At 37.0% G+C, this 21385-nt stretch overlaps 1 protein-coding gene across 1 annotated transcript in view; it reads right to left on the bottom strand.

Moving 5' to 3' along the window:
* The window catches only part of KIF6 (kinesin family member 6), a 383773-nt gene that overhangs the window by 272830 nt on the left and 89558 nt on the right, over positions 1-21385 (bottom strand). The window contains exon 6 of the mRNA XM_064360441.1: positions 1207-1336. Within this exon, the coding sequence (XP_064216511.1) occupies positions 1207-1336 (130 nt within the window). The remainder of the gene's footprint in view (positions 1-1206; positions 1337-21385) is intronic.

Below are 21385 nucleotides of genomic sequence, written 5' to 3'. Positions count from 1 at the left end.
AAACTATGTGAATGCTGTTTCAAATAAAAATAACAATTTAAGGGTCCTTAAATCCATACACGTGGCACATAAACTCAACTTACGTAAGTTAGCTAGTGTATTGAAAAGTATTGACGAAGAACTAGTAAACAACTGCCACAAAAACAAAAACTAAGGGCCCAAAATAGTAATAGATATCAATGCCATGCTTTCACTATCTGAATTTGGTTTGTATTGGTTTATCTTGCCTCTAAGGTGGGATATTCCAGAGGGCAGATATGGGGCTGAATAAAAGGTTACTTGATGGAGATTTTTCTTGGACTACTTAACCTTTCAGATTACTACCCTCACCTAATACTTGTTATCAGAAAGGTAAAATATAGAACTCTGGGAGCATGGTTTAAAAAGAAAATGCCAGTGATAACAGCAGGCTGTTCCTCTGAGGAACTGTTCCCACACCATCAACACCACCACCAAGCCATTCCTTTCACCACAGTGTAGCTGGATGAGAGCTTCATACCTTCCATCTGCAATCAGAAACCAGTTACAATTTGGGCCCCTGAGGAAGCCAGGTCAATCCTAGCTTCTGCATAGAATTCTCAGATAAAATAGGAACTCAGTTAAATTTGAATGTCAGATTAACAATGAATAATTTTTAATGTAAGTATGTTCCAAATATTGCACTGACACTATGGTGGCGTTCCCAGGTACGCCAACAATAGCTGCAAATGCATAGAGTACGTCTTATGTTCAGTGCATTGTTCTAAGTACTTTATACATATTAACCCACTAACTAAATGAAAATATATGGATATGTAAACACATGCCAACATTTGGATGATTTCAGGTTAGGAAAAATTGACTATTTTTAAATTTTAGAAAATATAAAAACTTCCTATAATTAAGACATGTAATAAGTTGTCATTAATTTACAAACCAATTTGTATAAAACCTAAAAATATAAAAATACACTAAAATAGAAAAAGCAGTGGATTGAGAATCCAGAGGTCTCAATTTCTGTTCCTGCTCATTAGCTAGCTGGGTGAACTAGGAAAAGTCTCCTCATTTCTCTAGATCTGGGCTTCTTTATCTGCATGTGAGATTTGGATGAGATTATATTTAAGGTTAGTGCTGCCCTTAAATTTCTACTATATATTTTTTTCTCCACCTTGGTTTCAGATACTATATCTTACAATGTTGGGAAAACAGCTTGCAGAGGGAAATTACCTCTGCAATCATTCGGTTGGTGTCTCCTAAAAAGAGCAAATTCAGAGCTTCTTCCTCTGTGGTTGCCTGATGAAGAGATAAGTTTTTCAGGTGAATGTTCTGATCAGGGTCCTCCAATATTGTCACTTTCCTAGGAAAATGGGATGCAAGAAAACAAGGTACTGCTGAGAATGAAAAGAACTTGAAGTCTTCCCTACAGGCTTTTAAAAAGCTGTACAGTATGACATCTTGAACTTATAAAACCAAGTAACACACAAGATACCAGACAGCACTGGATTAGAATCAAACACTGACATTCCCTTGACAGTACATCAAATAGCTTTGAGACTGAAAAATATATTACAAGTTCCTGATTTAAAGCCACCTGTCATTGTAATAATCAGATCGCTAAATCATCTTACAATGCATATTCTCATCAAATTAAAAATGCAAACAGATAATAATTTTCTACCTACATATCAGGAAACTAGGCCATATTTTTTCTGTGTCATAATTCAGTTTATTACATAGGCAGTAAACTCATTCCTTTGTTCAATTTCATATCACTTTCAGTTTACATGACATTTCAAACTGGTTCACTTACCAACTTAAACATGATGAAAATTGAGGCATCTGTCATCCTTCTAGGAGTTATTCTCCTATTGAGTTTTCTCATCAAGGTGAATTAAAATTTTTCAAGAAGTCTTATAATGAAGATTTAGCTTGCCATTATTATTTCAATGCCTGTCAAATCCGTTTCTTGATCCCTTTTCATTTACAACATACCTTTTCCTTCCATGACATCCTTTTAGTCAGAGCCTTAGATCTGGAATTACATTCATCTATTACAACTACCTTAATGGGCATCCTGATGCCAACACTGTTTCCTCCCAGGTGAATCCTAACCTAACCCTGTTTCCAGAGTTGGCTTGTCAATACTCTCCCTAAAGTCCTTTCAGGACTTTCTGCAATGGAACGAAATTTGGCTAAACTCTTCATACTCTGCTTCACAAGCCTGCAGATTTAAGCCACAAAGTTACTAAAGAAAGTTCCTTTCTACATCTTAAATTTTGCCTTCCTGATTTTCTTAAGAATGATTAAGGAAAGGAAATCTTATTATTCACAAGTGTTGCCAAAGAGTATCGCATGTATCTTCACTTGCTTAAAACATTTGGAATTGATGACATTGAGTAAATGTTGGCATCATCCAGCATTACTTTTCCTTTAAAAGAAAAACTAGCAGATGAACGTGTGTCGCTTTCTTTTTCACAGAAACTTATTTAGCTATCTTAAAAATGAAGATTTTGCAAGTGTCATAATTGTTTTCATCTTTCCCTTTTGTAAGAAAGTTATCTGGACTTTCATATGCAATTTGTGGGCACTTAAAATCCTAATGGCAGGAAGAAAATGTAGCTCTACCAGCACATCTGTGACCAATATGTCACTAATAATGTACTCCTTTGCCAAGTTTTAGACTTCTTTTTGTTTCCTTCAACAATACCAGCAAAAATGGAAAAAGATCTTTTCTCTTAATGAAAACAAGTGTAATTTATTTATTTTTCAACAAGACTCTTAAGTGAGCTTATTAAAAATGCTTGGAAAAGAGAAAGGCATTTGAATTGAATTGAATTGAAATGGATGAGTTGTATTCTATTTTTAAAAACTCCCTTTATTCCTTAAACTTTATTTCCACCCTGATTTTTCTGAAGTACTCAAGAAGGTTTGGCTAAATTAAATCCCTAGAGACACAGAAGTAATGATTCTTCCTAAACCCACAGATTCTGGGACTTACAGGTGAAAGAAGTTAAGTAATATTGGAAGATAAAGTAACAAAATAAATAATGAGATGGTATATTAAAAGTGAGAAAAGGGCCAGGTGCATGGCTCATGCTTGTAATCCCAGAACTTCGGACACTGAGGTGGGAGGATGGCTTGAAGCCAGGAGTTCAATACCAGCCTGAGCAACAAAGCAAAATCCTGTCTCTACAAAAAATAAAAAATAAAATTAGTTGGACATGGTGGTGTACCTATAGTCTCAATTACTCTGGGAGCTGAGGCAGAAGGATAGCTTGAGCCCAGGAATTCAAGCCTGCAGTCAGCTATGATTGTACCACTGCCCTCCAGTCCGCGAGACAGAGTGAGACCTTGTCTCTAAAAAAAATAAAATAAAGAAAGAAAAAGTGAGAAAAGAAGAGAGTTCTGCCTTCGTCAGCATGAAGTCAAAAATGAATTCTCGAAATTCTGAGGCAAAGTCACCTATGATACACTTGGAAAGACCAAGACAGACACAATAGGGACAGACACAAAAGGGAGAGATGGAGTAGCAGGAAGCAATTCAAGGGTGGTGCATATACTCACTGGTCACTAAATGTATGTCAGGCACTTGTCTTATTTCATTTAATCCAGGTATTCTCAAAAGGAACTATCTGTGGATACACACCCCCACCCCCACTCATCCCACTTTCCCTAGACCCCCATACACACCACTGCTGCTTAGGTCCCATCGTAAGAGATTCTGATTTGATTGGTCCAGGGTATGGTCTCGGTATTAGAATTTGTAAAAGTCCCAGGTGATTCTAGTGTGAGGCCAAGGATGAGAGCCAATGACTTTAATATCCCTTCAGTAGACACATGGAGAGGAGGTTTCTGATTTCTTATCTTTATTTTCCATCCAGTTCCACTTTATGCCCAGGGAATAAAGTTACTAATTTTCTTGGTTGTATAATAGCTGAAGACACTGAAGAGTCACATCTACTAACAGGGAAGGTCACTGAATATTTCAAAAAGACTGTCCTTCCAGGGGAAGTTTCTTTTCTACTGCCCTGACCATGCAGCTGGTGGGTATACTAAGTCATACAACATTAACCACACAATAACTAATGTTCAACTGGGGATTACGGGTCTACCTAAACATCCATAGGGTTTATATCATTACTGAATAGAAAAATATAAGTGATAGTAAGGACAGTAAGGATACCTATATCCCTCATCATTACTTCACTGAAATTGGAAATGCAGAGAACAAGCAAGTATGGAATTCTAAGCATACTCATTTATTAGATAACCTTGTATGGGTCACCGATTTCGGATTATATTTATATAGAATAATTGCATGAATAAGGTAAAAATGTCAAATGTCATCAATGATATTTGACTAAGCTACTTTTTTTTCTAAATCACTCAGAGCCTTTGATCTCCAGTGTAGCTATTTCAGAACTATTACACGTCTACATTTACTTCCAGGTGCTCATCCAGCTTTGTCATTTTGATCAAAATATATTTTGCCCATGCCCTTGGCATTTCTTCATAGACTTTTGGCTATCTTTTGTAACCCACACCTATGCGTTGATACCACGTGTTCCTCACTATTTTCTGATTTCTTCACCATGGAAGTTTTGAAAAGTAAATAAAAAGGCAGGTTAGAGTTTTCTTTCATGGGCTTCTCCCTGCTTAGGGCTCACTTGTGGGCACCCTATAAAAGGGTCCACTTCTGGCATCCTTTTGGAATCTTTGAGGCACAATCTTCCCTCACCAATCAGGGTCTCTTCTTTCCAGTTTTCAGATTCTTTCCTGATTTCTGCCCAATCCTTTGGGCACGATGCTTTGGACTTTCCCATATTGCCCTGCCTGCCCCCATTGAAAATCCTTTTTGCACTAAGTCTTGTAATCAGTGCGTCAGCCCCACCTACGTTCATGCCTTTGCTCATAGAAGTCCAGCCTGAGCCATGCCCTGGGCACTACCTATTGCCTGGGAGAGGTAGTTGCAGAGTGAGGGTGTTTTAAATTCTACTACCAGTGAAATGGTTTTTCAAAGTTGAAGGAAATAAGGACCATTACAAAAAGTTTCTCATCAAATTCCTTTCTTTCCTGGCTTTTTCTTTCCTTCTGTCCCTCACAAATCAATAGCTATTTCCTGGATCCTTAGTCTACCACTTGGTTCTGACTATAATTTTCATGGGCTTGAAAGAGGGCTTTATTAGAGTTTCTTAAATAAACATTCTAATTCCAAGATGGAAACCCCCAAACTATTTATTTGATTTTTTTTTTAACAGGCCTGTGAACAGTTTTCCCTGCAAAATGTTTCTAAAATGTTTAGATTTCAAGGAAAAAGTCACTGATAGTCTTAACTTGGATACCTAAATGGAAAAGTTCTGCTAAGTATACTCAGCCTGCTTAATGATGGGGAAGAAGCAAGCTTTGTGTTTTCTCTGTAAACAGAGAATCTTTTCCATTTGGCTAAGTAGTTGGAATTTGCAGGCTCTATTTAACGGACTGAAACACATATAAAGAGCAATAAGCTGGCTCTTGTTCTCAGTAATGGAAGCTATCAATGAAAGAATCCTCCCCACCCCACACCCTACCTCCATATTTCAGCACCACCAACTTGCTGAACGGGAACTTCCCAGGCATTATTGCAATGAGCATGGTTTCTAATGTTCATGTTATAGGTAAGTGTTGCCATGGTGATTTCTATTTTTTATCTACTTGCAAATGTCTCATATGATGGTGTAGGTCATGCACTACACAATGGTGTCATGTCTGAGGGGGTGCTATTCACATGATGGGTTCGTACAGTTATCATGACAAGTGTCTGTCATAAGGCAACAAAGAGCCTTCTAACAGAATCAGCATACTGCAACAATTTTCCAACAGGTGGCAGGGGTGCCTTTCAGTAAGTCACATAAAGGTGACTAGAGGTCATACAGACTAGAGGACACTGTCTAGACACCTTGGCCTAGTGCAATGTCAAGAGCAGGTGGGCCTCATGACAATGGGTGAGGGTGCACCAGGCTCTTCTAAATAACTAGACATGTTTCACATGTTGTAGACATAGTTCCAACACCCGTCACTTAAATAAAGAGAATACTCACTTGGTTGTCAGTTCTCAATACCCCTTTTTTCCACCCCAACGCATTTTCTCAGACATTCTTTATGGTAAAGATTTAGGCAAAAGGAGAGATGTAAAGTTTTAGGAAAAGTATGTAAGGTGAACCCTCCTTTCTTCATTTAAACAAATTCAAAGGCAGATTTTCTTTAGATTGATTACAACTTTCTAAAAGGTTTCCTCTGTGATAAAATTAAATACTTGAAATATGTTTCTTGGGAAAGTTTTAGGAACTTGCAATATACATTTCTGTGTTGGTGTCGACCTAGACAAAATGGGCTAAAAGCAATGGAAGTTTTTTTCTAACCATTATTAAGATATTTCACAAGCTCCTTCTAGTAGCTTGAAAATCATATCTCTTCTTCATAGTTTTTATCTAACATCATATCGTTTTACTGACGATGCAGAATATAGCTGATCACATGATATTTGTAAACTAAAAATAAAATCCTAAGCCCCTCAACCAACTGAATGGACCCCTTCTTGGCCAAGGGGACCCTAGAAAACCTGACAAACCAAATTTCCAGGCATGACAGGAAAGGAGGTTGGACACACCTCATCATGCATCCTCCCTTTTGGAGTTACAGCACAACTGACCAGCATTAATGTTAAAACAGAGACCATAAGACTCACAGAACAAATTTTCTGTGGCAATAAGACACCAAATTATAAGCAAGACCCAAAGCCATGCCAGGCTAGAGTTAAGTCACACTCTACAAACCATAAGATCTAATTAAAAGGTTTGGAAAAATTAACCCAATATAATATGGCTTGTTTTCCAACCTCATTCTGATACAGCATCACAGGACAGATAACAGATGCCCCCAGTCCTAATTTAAAAGCATTCCTTTGTACTGACTTCAAGTCTTTAGACAAAGCTCAACTCTTTCAACCAATTGCCAACTAAAGAATCCCTAAAACCCAACTCTGACTTCTAAGTCCCCGTTGAGACACTCTACATAATCAAAAAACTGTGCTGGCTACACCAGTATTCCTTGTTAATTTCTAACAACATTCAGCCATATCATGTTCCATCTGATGCTCCAGGCTTACAAATAACCCACCATTTAATGAAATGTCTTGTTTGGCCTAATTCTATATAGTAATTATAGAGCCATGAGCTAAAATTTGTTTTCTTTAGAGCTGCCAACATTTTTTCAAAGAAAATTTTCTGCCATTTTTGCTAATATTTGCTTTCTTATTCAGATTTTATAGTAGTAGTACCACAAATTATGTGCTCAAGTTTTACGCATTTGGGAAAACTATAAGAATAGATACATCTAAAGGCAATGGATTTGTAATTCTGGAAAACCATAGCATTTCCTCTGCCAGGTAAATAGCTTTATATACCTCTTAGCTTATGATATTGCATTTTCCAAGTTCTGAATTTATTTACTTTTATTTATTTTCATTTTAAAATACAGTTTATTATTTTTCCAACTATAAGCATAATACATGCTTCTTGTGAAAAAGTATGAAAGTAAAAAGAACCATGAAAGCAGAGTCTCATCACAAGGACAATGCTAGTATGTTAATATATTTCCTCAATTTTCTTACACACATTTTGCATATTTGTCATAAAATCATAAATGTATGCATGTTACTCTCCTTTGATCACCCCTTAACAACCTTTTATTTATTTATTTATTTATTTATCTATTTATTTTGAGGCTGAGTCTTGCACTGTTGCCTTGGCTGACGTGCAGTAGCACAATCTCAGCTCACTGCAACCTCTACCTCCCGGTTCAAATGATTCTCCTGCCTCAGCCTCCCAAGTAGCTGAGATTGCAGGTGCCCACCATTGCACCCAGCTGATTTTTATATATATATATATATATATATATATATTTTTTTTTTTTTTTTTTTTTTTGAGGCGAAGTTTCGCTCGTTACCCAGGCTGGAGTGCAATGGCGCGATCACGGCTCACCGCAACCTCCGCCTCCTGGGTTCAGGCAATTCTCCTGCCTCAGCCTCCTGAGTAGCTGGGATTACAGGCACGCGCCACCATGCCCAGCTAATTTTTTGTATTAGTAGAGACGGGGTTTCACCATGTTGACCAGAACGGTCTCGATCTCTTGACCTCGTGATCCACCCGTCTCGGCCTCCCAAAGTGCTGGGATTACAGGCTTGAGCCACCGCGCCCGGCCTGATTTTTATATTTTTAGTAGAGAGGAGGTTTTGCCAAGTTAGCCAGGCTGGTCTTGAACTCCTGACCTCAGGTGATCTGCCCACTTTTGCTGCCTAAAGTGCTGGGATTACAGGTGTGAGCCACTGTGCCCAGCCCACAACATATTTTTCATAGTTACACAATATTTTAGGGTTAGGTTGTATTAATGAAAATTTTTAACTATTCTTATTATGAGAATTTGTAGTTTCCAATTCAAGGCTGTTTTAAGTAACATTGTTATATATATATATATAAATATATATATATATATATATATATAATGTGTGTGTGTATATATGTACACACACACATATATCTTTAACTGTATCAATATATATCTGTTCCTGAAGCTTTTGAAATAATTTATATTTTCTCCTTAGCAATGATTTCTGGAGGTGACATTACTAGATCAAAAGTTATCAACAGCTTTAAGGCTCTTATCATATCTGGGAGGCCTATAGCACCATCTGTGGAATGGATAAACCTGGGCTGAGATCCTGGCCTCACACCATGTGCTAGGTGTAAGTCTTTGGCATCTTAGGAACTTTCACTGCGTCTCTGTCTCCTCTATAAACTGAGGACAATATCATCTGAGAGTGGACTACTGGAATTCCAAATTCGTGTATTTAAGTTCCTTGTTCATTGCTGTGCACCAGGCCTAAAAGGACACCTGGTATATGTTTGATGCACAATACGTTGAATGAATGAATGAATGTGCTTAGTAGTGTATGTTGCACATTAAAAGTCAATAAATAGTAGCTTCCTTGAAGGTAGGTAGTAAAATGCTTTCCAAATATGTTATACTGATTTACATTTCTACTGTATGAGAGTGCCTGTTTTACTATTATTTTAATAACACTGAACATTAGTTTTTAAATCCTTACTAATATTTTAGTTTAAATTGTGCTGTTTAATTTACATTCTTTGAATGGTTAATGAAACTGAACCTATTTCCATCTGTTTTTTAACTGTTACATTGTTTTGTCTTTTGTCCACTTATTTGGGGTATTTAAATGTATGAGCTCTTTATACATACAGTCTTTTGTTTCTGGTATTTATTATGCAAATTTTATATGCGCTTGCTTTTTAACTTTGATTAGAAATTTTTTTTATCATATAAAAGTTTAAATTGTTATAATGTATCAATCTTTTATTACTGTAGTTTTATGCTTAAAGTTCTTCCGAATCAACAGAGTAAATAAAAATTCACTTTTCTTCTACTTTTTTGGGATATGAGTTCATGGAATGAAATGACGGCTCTAAATGGATTTTTCCTCTCCATCACTGATTGTGGCTCATGATGCAGGCTGCCTGTATGGGGGATCTGTCCTCCCCTTCTCCCTATTAGGCTTTGATTTTGTTCAGGGAATTATTTTAAAATACTACACTTTCCCAGACTCTCTTGCAACTAGGTCTGCCCGTGTCACAAAATTCTGGTCAGTGACAAGTAAGTGAAAGTCATTGGATAGAGCTTCCCGGATATGAGCAGCCTCAGGCAGCAGGTGCTTGTTTCTTTCCAGAAATGTGCACTTGATGCAGGAGGTGAGGCAGCCATTTTGCATGATGATTAAAGCTGCCCACTAAGAATGGCTGTGCAGACTGATGGAAGGAAGCTGACAGCAAGCTGGAGCTTCCACAGCAGCCCTCCCTGCCTGTTTTTGGAATCTTTAAGGTGTGGTGGTGTGGAAGAGGTGAGGCTTGGGGTGTGGCAAGGAACAGACTATTTGGTTAAGCTATCGTAAGTTAGGTTGCTATTTCCTGCAGTTGTTAATTTACTAATATAAATGTGCAATACTGTTGACTGAAAAATTCTTCCCTCTATATACATTAAAAGATTGTATGATACAGTCTGTTTAATTTAGAAGTAGTATAACATGATTTTTTTTTACTTAATTTGAATTTTTACTTAATTTGAATAGATAGTGTGATTAATTTTCTCTCACTTCTCTACTTCTTGAAAATTTCTCTTCTTGGTTGTCTATCCTTTCAGATAAACTCTGGAATCCTATATATGTTCTTTAAAGCCCCTGTGATTTTGTCTGGAATTTCACTGGACCTATACATTAACATAAGAATACTCCTTTAAGGTATTCAGTCTCAGAAACAGATTAATAACTCTATCTATTTTCAAATCTTCCTTTATTTTCATAGAAAAATGTACTATCTTCTTCACAAAGTACCTGAACATTTCCTGAGCATTTTACTTTCTTTTGCTATTGTAAAAGAGATTTAGCCATTCTTTTTCTAAATGGATTATTCCTAGGGCTTGCTTTTTAGATCTAGTTAGATAAATACTGACAGACAATAGCTGGCCAGCTGGTCTGAATACAATCAGTCTTATCTCTGTTTCCTAATAACTAACTTTCATTTTGTAGAACATCTTCAACTACCTTAGAATTCAATCTAAAAACACAAGGCCAATTACAATTAACTGTAGAATCACATATAGGCTAACGGCTATGGAAGTTCCAGAGCAGGGAGATTAATATACTGCTTGTGACCTTCATCACCTGGCCCAGATAACTCCTGCAACCATCTGACATAATCTCTTCACTTCCCTCTCCTAGACTTCATTCTAAAGGCTCTTTCTATATGTCCTGTCTCAGGCCAGCTCAGCTCTGCTCCCACCTCAGCAGCACTGTCAGCTCTTGGCTCAGTCAGAACTTTGGTCTTGTCATATGTCAGTAAGATTAGGAAACCAATGAGGTTGTGGGAACAGAGACAGTGTTGTTAAAAGGGGCCTGAGTAGGTAGTGACAGGAAACAACTGGCCATTAACCCTGGTCCATTAAGCATCAGAGCTGGGGGTGCTGGTGTTCTTTCCTAAGAGATCCGTGTCGTGTCCCAGTATTCCACCTGAACTCTGAGCAGACTGTTTCTGGGTTTCTTTAGGCCCCTGGAGTCACTTGTGTCAGTCTTGGTGAGCCAAAGCTTGTCCAGTTCAGCCCCATCTGTTGCATAAAAGAGGTGGGCTCCTTTTATGAGATGACTGCAGCTCTAAATCACGTATATGTTCTTTTCACATGTACATACATTATTAGCGGGATAGTCAAGAGCAGCTGTGTGGTACAGAAGTCTCTTCGGGTGTTTCATGTGCATATTCCATTTTCTAACAAAATGGTAAGTTAATTGAAGATAAGAATACAGTTTAAATTCTTTGTAATGCACTCAAAAGAGCTAATTGAGATTCTTGCAATATGGTAACTTGTTGGTATACATGGTAGTAACACTCTCAAAAGGTTGTAATAATTTTTTTTCTCTATCAGTTGGGCTATGATAGACGTGTTTCTAAACCCTGTGCATTTTTCTAAAGAACAGAATAAAGTGACCAAGCAAACTTAGAATCATTCAAAGCTGTTTTAAATAATCCTAAGGTTTTGCTTTATATATTGAAAATTGAGAATAGATTCTGAAAATGATGGACTATTAGAATAAATCAATTCATAAAGTAGCTGTGAAGACTAACAGGAAAATATGTCAAAGCAAAACAAATCCATATTAATATGTGGCTTAGAATGTGTATTTAACCTCTTAATGGCAGAACAAAGTGTATGCATTTGTTTATAAACAAGGCACAAGGAAAATGGAATAGAATGAAGTGACAATATTTTTCCTGTCATTAATCTCATGTCACTAAAAGCACTATATATCACAGCTATATTTCTACATTCCAGATATATGAGTGAAAACACTGAAACTGTTTCTTCCTATCCTTCCACACATCACTTATTAGGCAATGGCTGGTGAAAGCTAACATTGCTATTACATGGACTAAATGTTTGTGTCCCCTCCAAATTCATATGTTGAAGCCCTAAATCCCAAAGCGATGATATTTAGAGATGGGGCTTTGGGGAGGTAATTAGGATTAAATGAAGTCATGAGAGTGGGGTCCCAATCCCATGATGGTATTGGTATCCCTATAAGAGCTCTCTCTCTCTCCTCTCTCTCTCTGTCTCTGTCTCTGTCTCTGTCTCTGTCTCTGTCTCTGTCTCTCTCTCTCTCTCTCTCTCTCTCTCTCTCTCTCTCTCTCCCCCTCCCCACCAAGTGAGAAGGCAACAGTCTGCAAGTCAGGAAGAGAGCCCTCAATCTGACAGTACCTTGATCTTGGACTTCCCAGCCTCCAGGATTGTGAGAAGTAAGTGTCTGTTGTTTAAGCTACCCAGTCTATGGTATTTTGTTATGGCAACCCATGCTGACTAAGACAACCTCCTAATTGTCTAAGACATTTCTGATATTGAGAACAATCTCCTTCAATTGGCTACTGAGAGTAGAGGAAGCCAGCTTTCCCTCCTGTTATTACTCCAGTAGCACAGGCTTTGTGTGGAATTGTGTCATTTTCAGGCTAGAGGGACTTTCTATTCCCTTTGTCATGATCATTGGCAATGTTCCAGTTCTCAAGGTACAGAGTCCCTGGCCAAGCCATAGAGGAGGACTTAACATCACTGGTCACTGGTCACTCACATCATCCTACAGGAAAGCACCCACAAATCTTCAAGAGGTTGCCATTCCAGCTGTGCAAGTAATTGACTCAGTTTAAGAAAAGACTGGAGTTAGCTTTGAAATCTATGCTTATAAGCCTAGGAGTCCCCTCAAATCCCCATAGGAACCAGAGGAAAAAAACACAAATGAAACATGTAATGCAAAAGGTAGTAATAAGAACTGAAGGATGCATACCTCATCTAAAAGCACTAAGTTAAAAAATTTTAAACACAAAATGTGTAAGCCAAACAGAACAGGTTTACAACTGATTCAAGGAGGGTCAAGAGTGTAAGGAGGAGAACTGGCTTGGAAAAGGACAGAGTTCCTGAGACTAGAGGTAAGTAAGCGAGTGAGAGCAAGGCTGGCAGGCAGGAAGTTGAGGCAATTCATGTTTGACAGTTTCCATATTCTTTCTCAGATAGGGATACAATGGGCTTCAGAGAGAATTGGGGCAGGGAGTAGTTGACCAAAGAGATGAGCATCTGGTACAATATTGTGAGGACGGGAACAAAAAGCACCAGGCTCAGCAGGCTGAGGGCCCAGCTGGGGCTGGAGACCATAATGTGGTGGAGCCTAATCGAGTCTTCTCTGAACCCCAAGACTGAAATCAGCTTCCTCTCTTCTGCCCCCAGAGAAGTCAGGGCATCTTGTCACTATGCACAACCGAAATGATCAGTTTATGAGTCTGTTCTATTAGAACCAGAGCCCTTTGAGACGAAGAATATTTACTTTCAGACCTTTGCAGAGAGTCTGACATGCAACAGATGGGGATGAACTGAACACGCTTTGGCTCACCCAGACTGACACGAGTGACTCCAGAGGCCTAAAGAAACCCAGAAATCACAGTCTACTCAGAGTTCAGGCGGAATACTGGGACATGACACTGGTCTCTTAGGAAAGAACACCAGCACCCCCAGCTCTGATGTTTAATGGACCAGGGTTAATATCCTGGTTCTAGCTCTTAGCAGACATGAAATCTTGGGGAAACATCACACAATCTCTGTGAACCTCAGTTTTGTCAACTGTAAAACATGGATTATAATACCTACTTCCTTAAATGAGATAATGTATGCACAGTCCTTCGCATAAAAACTGGCATTAAATAGGTGCTCAATAAATACTGGCTCACTATCCTCTTTGGAGAGATTTTCCTGATATTCCAAAAAACAACTTTCCCTATATGGATGAGGGAAGGGATTAAGTCAAACCTCCTGCATTCAAATCACCTGAGATGTTTATTTAACCATGTCTGAAATTTCTAGGGGTAGAATCCAGGAATTAGCATTTTTAACAATCATCCCAGGTGATTCTTACACATATTTAAATTTCAAGCCACTAGATTATGATGCCCTTCATTTTTGTTCCTTTGTTTTTTACTCCCACTGCCACCTAAACAGTCCTAATAACTTCCCACGATGCTCTGACTCTTGTCCACCTCATTCCAGTCCTACACACTACTGACTGATTTTTCTTCCTAATAGGCACTTCCAATTATGTTATGTCCTGGAATCAAAATCTCCAAGGGCTACACCTTACCTGCCAAATCCTTGCATTTATACCTAGCCAGTCTTTTTTTTTTTTTTTTTTTTTTTTTTTTATTGCATTTTAGGTTTTGGGGTACATGTGAAAAACATGCAAAGTTGTTGCATAGGTGCATTCATGGCAGTGTGATTTGCTGCCTCCCTCCCCCTCACCCATATCTGGCATTTCTCCCCATGCTATCCCTCCCCAACTCCCCTCCCCGCTGTCCCCCCCCACTCCCCCACAACAGACCCCCGTGTACAGTGCTGTCTTAATGCTCTTGGCTACTCCCTTACTGGGTTCAGGTCAAACAGGTCTACTAACCGTCGCAGAACAAGCCCTATGCTTCTACTTCTCTATCTTTGTTTCCACACAAAAGCCACACTCCACTGCCCCAAGTCCTATCCCTTCCCTCAAGGATGATTTCATCTGCCATCTTCCCTATGAATCTTTGCCTGCTCTCTTGCACTGATGTGATTGCTCTCTCCTGTGAGCTCATCTTTTTTTTTTTTTTTTTTTTTTTTGGCTCTCTTACTGTGTTTTTCATATTCCACCTTATGCTATTTTACACTACTTTTATCCTCTCTGCTATGAGTTCCAGGCAAACAGGGACTACGTTAGCAAACATGGTGCCTAGCACAAGATCTGGAACAAAGTTGGGTCTTAATAAATGTTTGCTGAATATATGAATGAATTCACATGACTGGACCATAGGCCATGAGAGCAGAGACTGTGCATTATTTTTTTTGTAACTTCTGCATCACTTAACAGTGTTTTCTATCCTGTAGGTATTAGAAATGTGTGACTTAAATTTAACATTTGGCGACTTTTTCCCCTTTGATGACAAAAATGCAACACGTTCAAAAATTTTTGAAAAATTCAAAAAATGCAACACAGCCAAGATTTCAATAGTAAATGCTGGAGTAATAACCATGACAATCGTTAGAATCTTAAATGGAACAGGCTTCCCTATTTAGGACTACTAAAATTATACTAAAATAAGGTGACTATTTTCTCTACAGCTGAGACCAACAGTTATCCTGTTTTACTTCTCATGAGACAAACTTAGATTCTAACTATATTCCTTTTATAGCATGTGACATAAGAAGCTTTCAAAAATAGAATTTCTATTTTCATTTGAAATAAAAAATTTCTAAATACAGAATAGGTTTAATACACATATGTGTGTATATGCATATGTATGTCTATATACAAATATATAGCTAATTACTTTTTTTTTTTTTTTTTGAGACGGAGTTTCGCTCGTTACCCAGGCTGGAGTGCAATGGCACGATCTCGGCTCACTGCAACCTCCGCCTCCTGGGTTCAGGCAATTCTCCTGCCTCAGCCTCCTGAGTAGCCAGGATTACAGGCACGCGCCACCGTGCCCAGCTAATTTTTTGTATTTTTAGTAGAGGCGGGGTTTCACCATGTTGACCAGGATGGTCTCGATCTCACGACCTCGTGATCCACCCGCCTCGGCCTCCCAAAGTGCTGGGATTACAGGCGTGAGCCACCGCGCCCGGCACCAATTACTATTTAAATTAAACCTTTTGAAATAATTGTAGATTCATATACAGCTATAAGAAACAATGTAGAGAAATCTCAGGTACCCATTCCCCAGTTTTTCCCAGTGGTAACATCTTACAAAATTATAGTATTAAAATATCACAACCGGGACATTGGCAATCCAATCCACCAATCTTTTGCAGATTTTTCCAGTTTTTCTTGTACTCATTTGTGAGTGTGTGTGTGTGTGTGTGTGTGTACATTTTAGTTCTATGCTATTTTCCCAGTTCTGCTTGTATTTACTTGCATGTGTTTGTGTGTGCATTTAATATTTAATTCTATGGAATTTCCCCAGTTTTGCTTATGTTCACTTGTGTGTGTCTGTGTATGCATTTAGTTCTATGCAGTTTTATCACATGGGTAACTCTGTGAATCCAGAGCCACAGAACATTGCATCGTCACAAGAATCCTTTGTGTTGACCTTGTCCAACCATTCCCACTCCCCTCCCTAATTCTGTATCCACTAATTTGTTCACCAGTTGGAATCACACAGCACATAAACCTTTCAGGATTGGCTTTTTTTACTCAACATAGTTCCCTGAAGATTCATCCAAGTTGTTGATTGTCTCAATAGTTCATTCCTTTTTGTTGTCATCTTATTAACTAAAGCCTATAGTTTACATCAGGGTTCACTCTTTGTATTGTAAATTCTGTGGGTTTTGATAAATGTATTATATCATATGCCCACCATTACAGTATCATATAGAACAGTTTCACCACACAGAAACTCCCTGTGCTTCACCTATTTATTCTTCTACCCCTCCCCCTCAACTCTGACAATCACTGATCTTTCACTGTCTCTATAGTTTTGCCTTTTCCAGAATGCCATATAATTGGAATCATACAGTATGTAGACTTTCATGCTGACTTTTGCACTTAGCAATATGTGTTTACATTTTCTCCATGTCTTTTTGTGGCTTAACAGCTTATTTCTTTTTGTAGCCAAATAACATTCCCCTGTATGGATATATTATAGTTTATCTGTGAACATCTTGGTTCCTTTCAATTTTTAGCAATTATGAATAAGACTGCTATATGTATTTGTGGGAAGCTTTTTGTGTAGACATAAGTTTTTAACTAATTTAGGTAAAAACCTAGGAGGGCAGTTGCTGGACTGTATGGTAAAAGTATGTTTAATTTTCTAAGAAACTGCCAATTTGTCTTCCAAAGTGGTGGTATCATTCTGCATTCCCACCAGCAATGAATAAGAGTTCCTGCTGCTCCACATCCTTGCCAGCATTTGGTGTTAGTATTTTAGATTTTAGCCAATCTAATTTGTATGTAGTGGTATATCACTGTTTTAATTTGCAATTCCCTAATGACTGGTGATTCATTAATTTGCAATTCCCTAATGACAGGTTGAGCTTCTTTTCATATGTTATTTGTCATATGTGTATCTTCTTCAGTGAAGTGTCTGTTCAGATCTTTTGCCCATTTTTAAAATTGGGGCATTTATATTCTTATTGTTGAGTTTTAAAAATTATTTGTATATTTCAGATATAATTCTTTGTATATTTGTATCTTTATCAGATACGTGTTTGGTAACTAATTTCTTCCAGCCTGTGACTTGTCTTTTCATTTTCTTAACAGTGTCTTTCACAGAACAGAAGTTTTTAATTTTCATAAAGTTCAACTTATAAATTTTTCTTTCATTGGTCATGGTTTTGGTGATGCATCTAAAAACTCATTGGCAATCCCAAAGTCATCTGGATTTTCTCCTATGTTATCTTCTAGAAGACTTATAGTTTTGCATTGTACATTCTGGTCTATGGCTGGTCAAGTTAATTTTGTGAAAGGTGTAAGGTCCATGTCTAGATTCACTTTTTTCATGTGTGCATATCCAGTTGCTCCAGTACTATTAATAAAAAAGTCTATCTCCTTTCCATTGAATTGCCTTTGCTTCTTTGCCAAAAATCAGTTGACTATATTTTTAAGGGTCTATTTCTGGGCTCTCTATTCTGTTCCACTGGTATATTTGTCAGTTCTTTTGCCATTACCATACTGCCTTAATTACCATCTTGAAGTTGGGTGATGCCAGTCTTTTGACTTTGTTCTTCTTCTGTATTGTGTGGGCTACTATGGATCTTTTGCATTTCCTGTAAAATTTATAGTCAGTTTATTGATATCTACAAAATAATTTACTAGGAATTTGCTTTAGATTAAACTGATCTATACTTTATCTACAAATCAAGTGAGAAAGAACTGACATCTTAACAATATTGAGTCTTCTTATCCAAGAACATGGAATATCTTTTTATTTAGATATTCTTTGATTTATTTTATCAGCTTTGTCAGATTTATATGTATTCCATTTTTTGATGCTAATGTAAGCAGTATTCTGTTTTCAATTTTAAATTCCAATTATTTATTGTTGGTATCTATGAAAACAATTGACTTTTGTACCTTAACCTTGTATTCTGCAACCTTGCTATAATCACTTATGAGTTTCAGGAATTCATTTGTCAATTCTTTGAGATGTTCTACATAGATAATTAAATCACCTGTCAACAAAGGCATTTGTATTTCTTTCTTCACAATACCTTTAATTTCTTTTTCTTGTGTTATTGCATTAGCTAGGACTTCCAGTACAATGTTGAATCAGAGTGGTGAGAGGGACATCCTTGCCTTGTTCCTGATCTTAGGGAGAAAGCCTCTAGCTTCTCACCATTATATATAATGTTTCCTACAGGCATTTTATAGATATTCTTTATCAAGATGAGAATATTTCCTCCATTTCTAGTTTCCTGAGAGTATTTATCATGAGAGGATGTTGAATTTTGTCAAATATTTTTTCTGCATCTATTGATATGATAATATTATTTTTCTTCTTTAGACTGTCCATGCGTTGGACTACATTAATTGGTTTTCGAACTTTGAACTAATCTTGCATACCTTCAGTAAATCTCACTTGGCTGTAGTATATAATTCTTTATATACATTTTTTAATATAATTTGCTATTTTGTTTAGGATTTTTGCATGTGTGGTCACAAGAGATATTAGTCTGTAGTCTTCCTTTTTGTAATGCATTTGTCTGCTTTTGGTGTTTGGATAATGCTGGGCTCAGTGAATGAGTTAGAACGTGTTCTCTCCGCTTCTTTTTTTTTCAGAAGAGATTGCAAATTCTTTGGGATATTTTAGTAGACAATATGTGTATCTTTTATTTCTTGTTTTTCCTTTACTGCAGTGACTAGTATTTCTATACTATATTGAAGAAGAGTGGTGAGAGTGGACATTCTTGCATTGTTTCTGATCTTACGAAGAAAACATTCAGTCTTTCACTATTACACATGATGTTAGCTGAAGTGTTTTGTAGATGCCTTTTAACAAATTGAGGTGATTCTCCTTATTTCTAACTTGTTGAGGTTTCTATCAAGAATAGGTATTAAATACTTTTTTTGAACTTCATGTAATTTTTCTTCCTTAGCCTGTGGATTAAGCTGATTGCTTTTCAAATGTTGAACCAGCTTTGCAATCTAGAATAAATCTCACTTGGTCATGATATAGTATTCATTTTATACATCGTTGGATACAATGGTCAATATTTTGTTGAGGATTTTTGAGCCTATATTCATGAGAAATACTAGTCTGTAGCTTTTTTTTTTTTTTTTTTTTTTATACAATCTTTGCCTGGTTTTGGTATCAGGACAATACTAGACTCACAGAATAACCTAGGAATTGTTCTCTCTTCTATTTCCTGAAAGAGACTATGTAAAATTGGTGTTAATTCTTCTTTAAATATTTAGTAGAATTTTCCAGTAAAACCATCTAAGTCTAAAGATTTCATTTTGTGGAACTTTAAAATTATGAATTCAATTTCTGTAGTAGTTATTGAACTATTCAATTACGTATTTCATCTTGGTTAAGTTTGGTTTAATTACTTTTGATTGTTAATTTAGATGTCAGTATTTCTCATATTTACTAAACAAATGACTATAGCAACATTTGCAAAAAAGAAAATGCCTTTAGTCTAGTGCCCTGATATAATACATACAAAATTCACAGACAGTTTATAGGCAAAAGTTCTGCAAAAGCAGACAAGTGGTACATCTTAAAATGTTAAAAAAAAAAAAATAGAAAAAGTAGAGTGTATGTGACAAGAGCATCTCACAGGTGGTATTTGGGGAAACTGTGTCACTCAATGGTAAGGAAGCTGTAACTGATGGTTATTATTGTGCAGTACCAATGTGACCCTGAGTTTAATTTTATATAGTTAAAACTAGTATAAGAATGCAAAAGAGATAAAATGGGTATATTGCCATTGTCCCTCAAACAGATGACTATGAGTTTGGGGACCAAAGTCAACAGACATTTTGCCTCCTACTTTTAGAAGGCATTAAAAGTGTTTAAGACCTTTCAGCTCACAACAATGAAACCAGTCAACCAGACAGCTAGAATTTCAGAGTTATAGTAAGTCCCAGGTAAAGAGTGTGTGAAATCAAATTAATAGCACATATGCTTAATCTAATCCAAGTAGAGCAAAAAAAATTTTTTCCTTATAAATAATTATTTTATTATCTTAGTAAAAGGCAAACTCTTCTAAAGCCCCCAGAAAACTAGCAGATTCAATACCAGTCAAACCCCATTATCTCCACACCAAAGGACTATCCAATTCTTGAATTGTTCTGAAATTTTATAGTAGTGAATATATTTGAAGTAATAGGCTATCGACTTAGATATGCGACTCTTCTTTCTTAATGACATTTTTATTTTAATGGGATTTGTTGTCATGTAATTACAGTCCAAAATGTGAGAATAAGAACAGTTTCAAACCACTTTTGTATATGTACGTGGTAGTTTCTTGAAAACAACTGTTTTATAACTGAGGTCACTACTGAGGTCACTTTTAACTTGAGTCAATGAACTCTCCAACAAGAGGACAAAGCTACTAAAGGAAGAACAGTAGCTGAAGATGAAAGCTAGCAACATCTCTGGAGACAATCTGACCAGTATTGAGAATGACTGCTGAATGCCAACCAAGCTGAGAAACGTGGAGGACACAGGGTGGACTAAGGCATTGCACTTGCTCTCAAGAGGCTTGCTCTTTTCTAAAAGGAGCACATCTGAAAATATTGAAATCACTTCTTCTTTTGTGAAGGATAGAAAACTCAACAAATAAGTCCTCTCCTGTGAAGGTCACCAATCTTTTTAACTCTTGACATTGGAGGTTGAAAGATTGTTAAATATTACTTAATCCAATGCCCACATTTTACAGAGAAATCCAGAAAAATGAAATGATTTACCTAAGACTGGGACTGCAACCCCAATTTCCTGACTTCTAATCAAGTACTTTTTATTCTACATATTATGTTACCTATCTTAGAGTTCAATGGACTTTCCTCATTCCTAGCTCTTCCCATAGTTAGGCTGCACCAAACTATGTCGATTAGATTCAGATGAAAAGAGCTCATGCTCTGTTTTTCTCCCTCTACACTCTCATTTCAAAACGTCTACTTCACAGTTTCAATTCAGCAAATAATTTTTAAAAGTTACTAAGGACTTATTCTGGCTTAGGCAGCAGAAAGACTACTAAACCAAGTAAGGCATACTCCCTACTTCTGAGGAATTCATTGTAAATATAA

Source organism: Aotus nancymaae, unplaced genomic scaffold (assembly GCF_030222135.1).
Source record: "Aotus nancymaae isolate 86718 unplaced genomic scaffold, 86718_ANA_hifiasm-v0.15.2.pri h1tg000040l, whole genome shotgun sequence".
Lineage (NCBI taxonomy): Eukaryota > Metazoa > Chordata > Mammalia > Primates > Aotidae > Aotus > Aotus nancymaae.
This window is presented reverse-complemented; position numbering and strand designations above follow the sequence as displayed.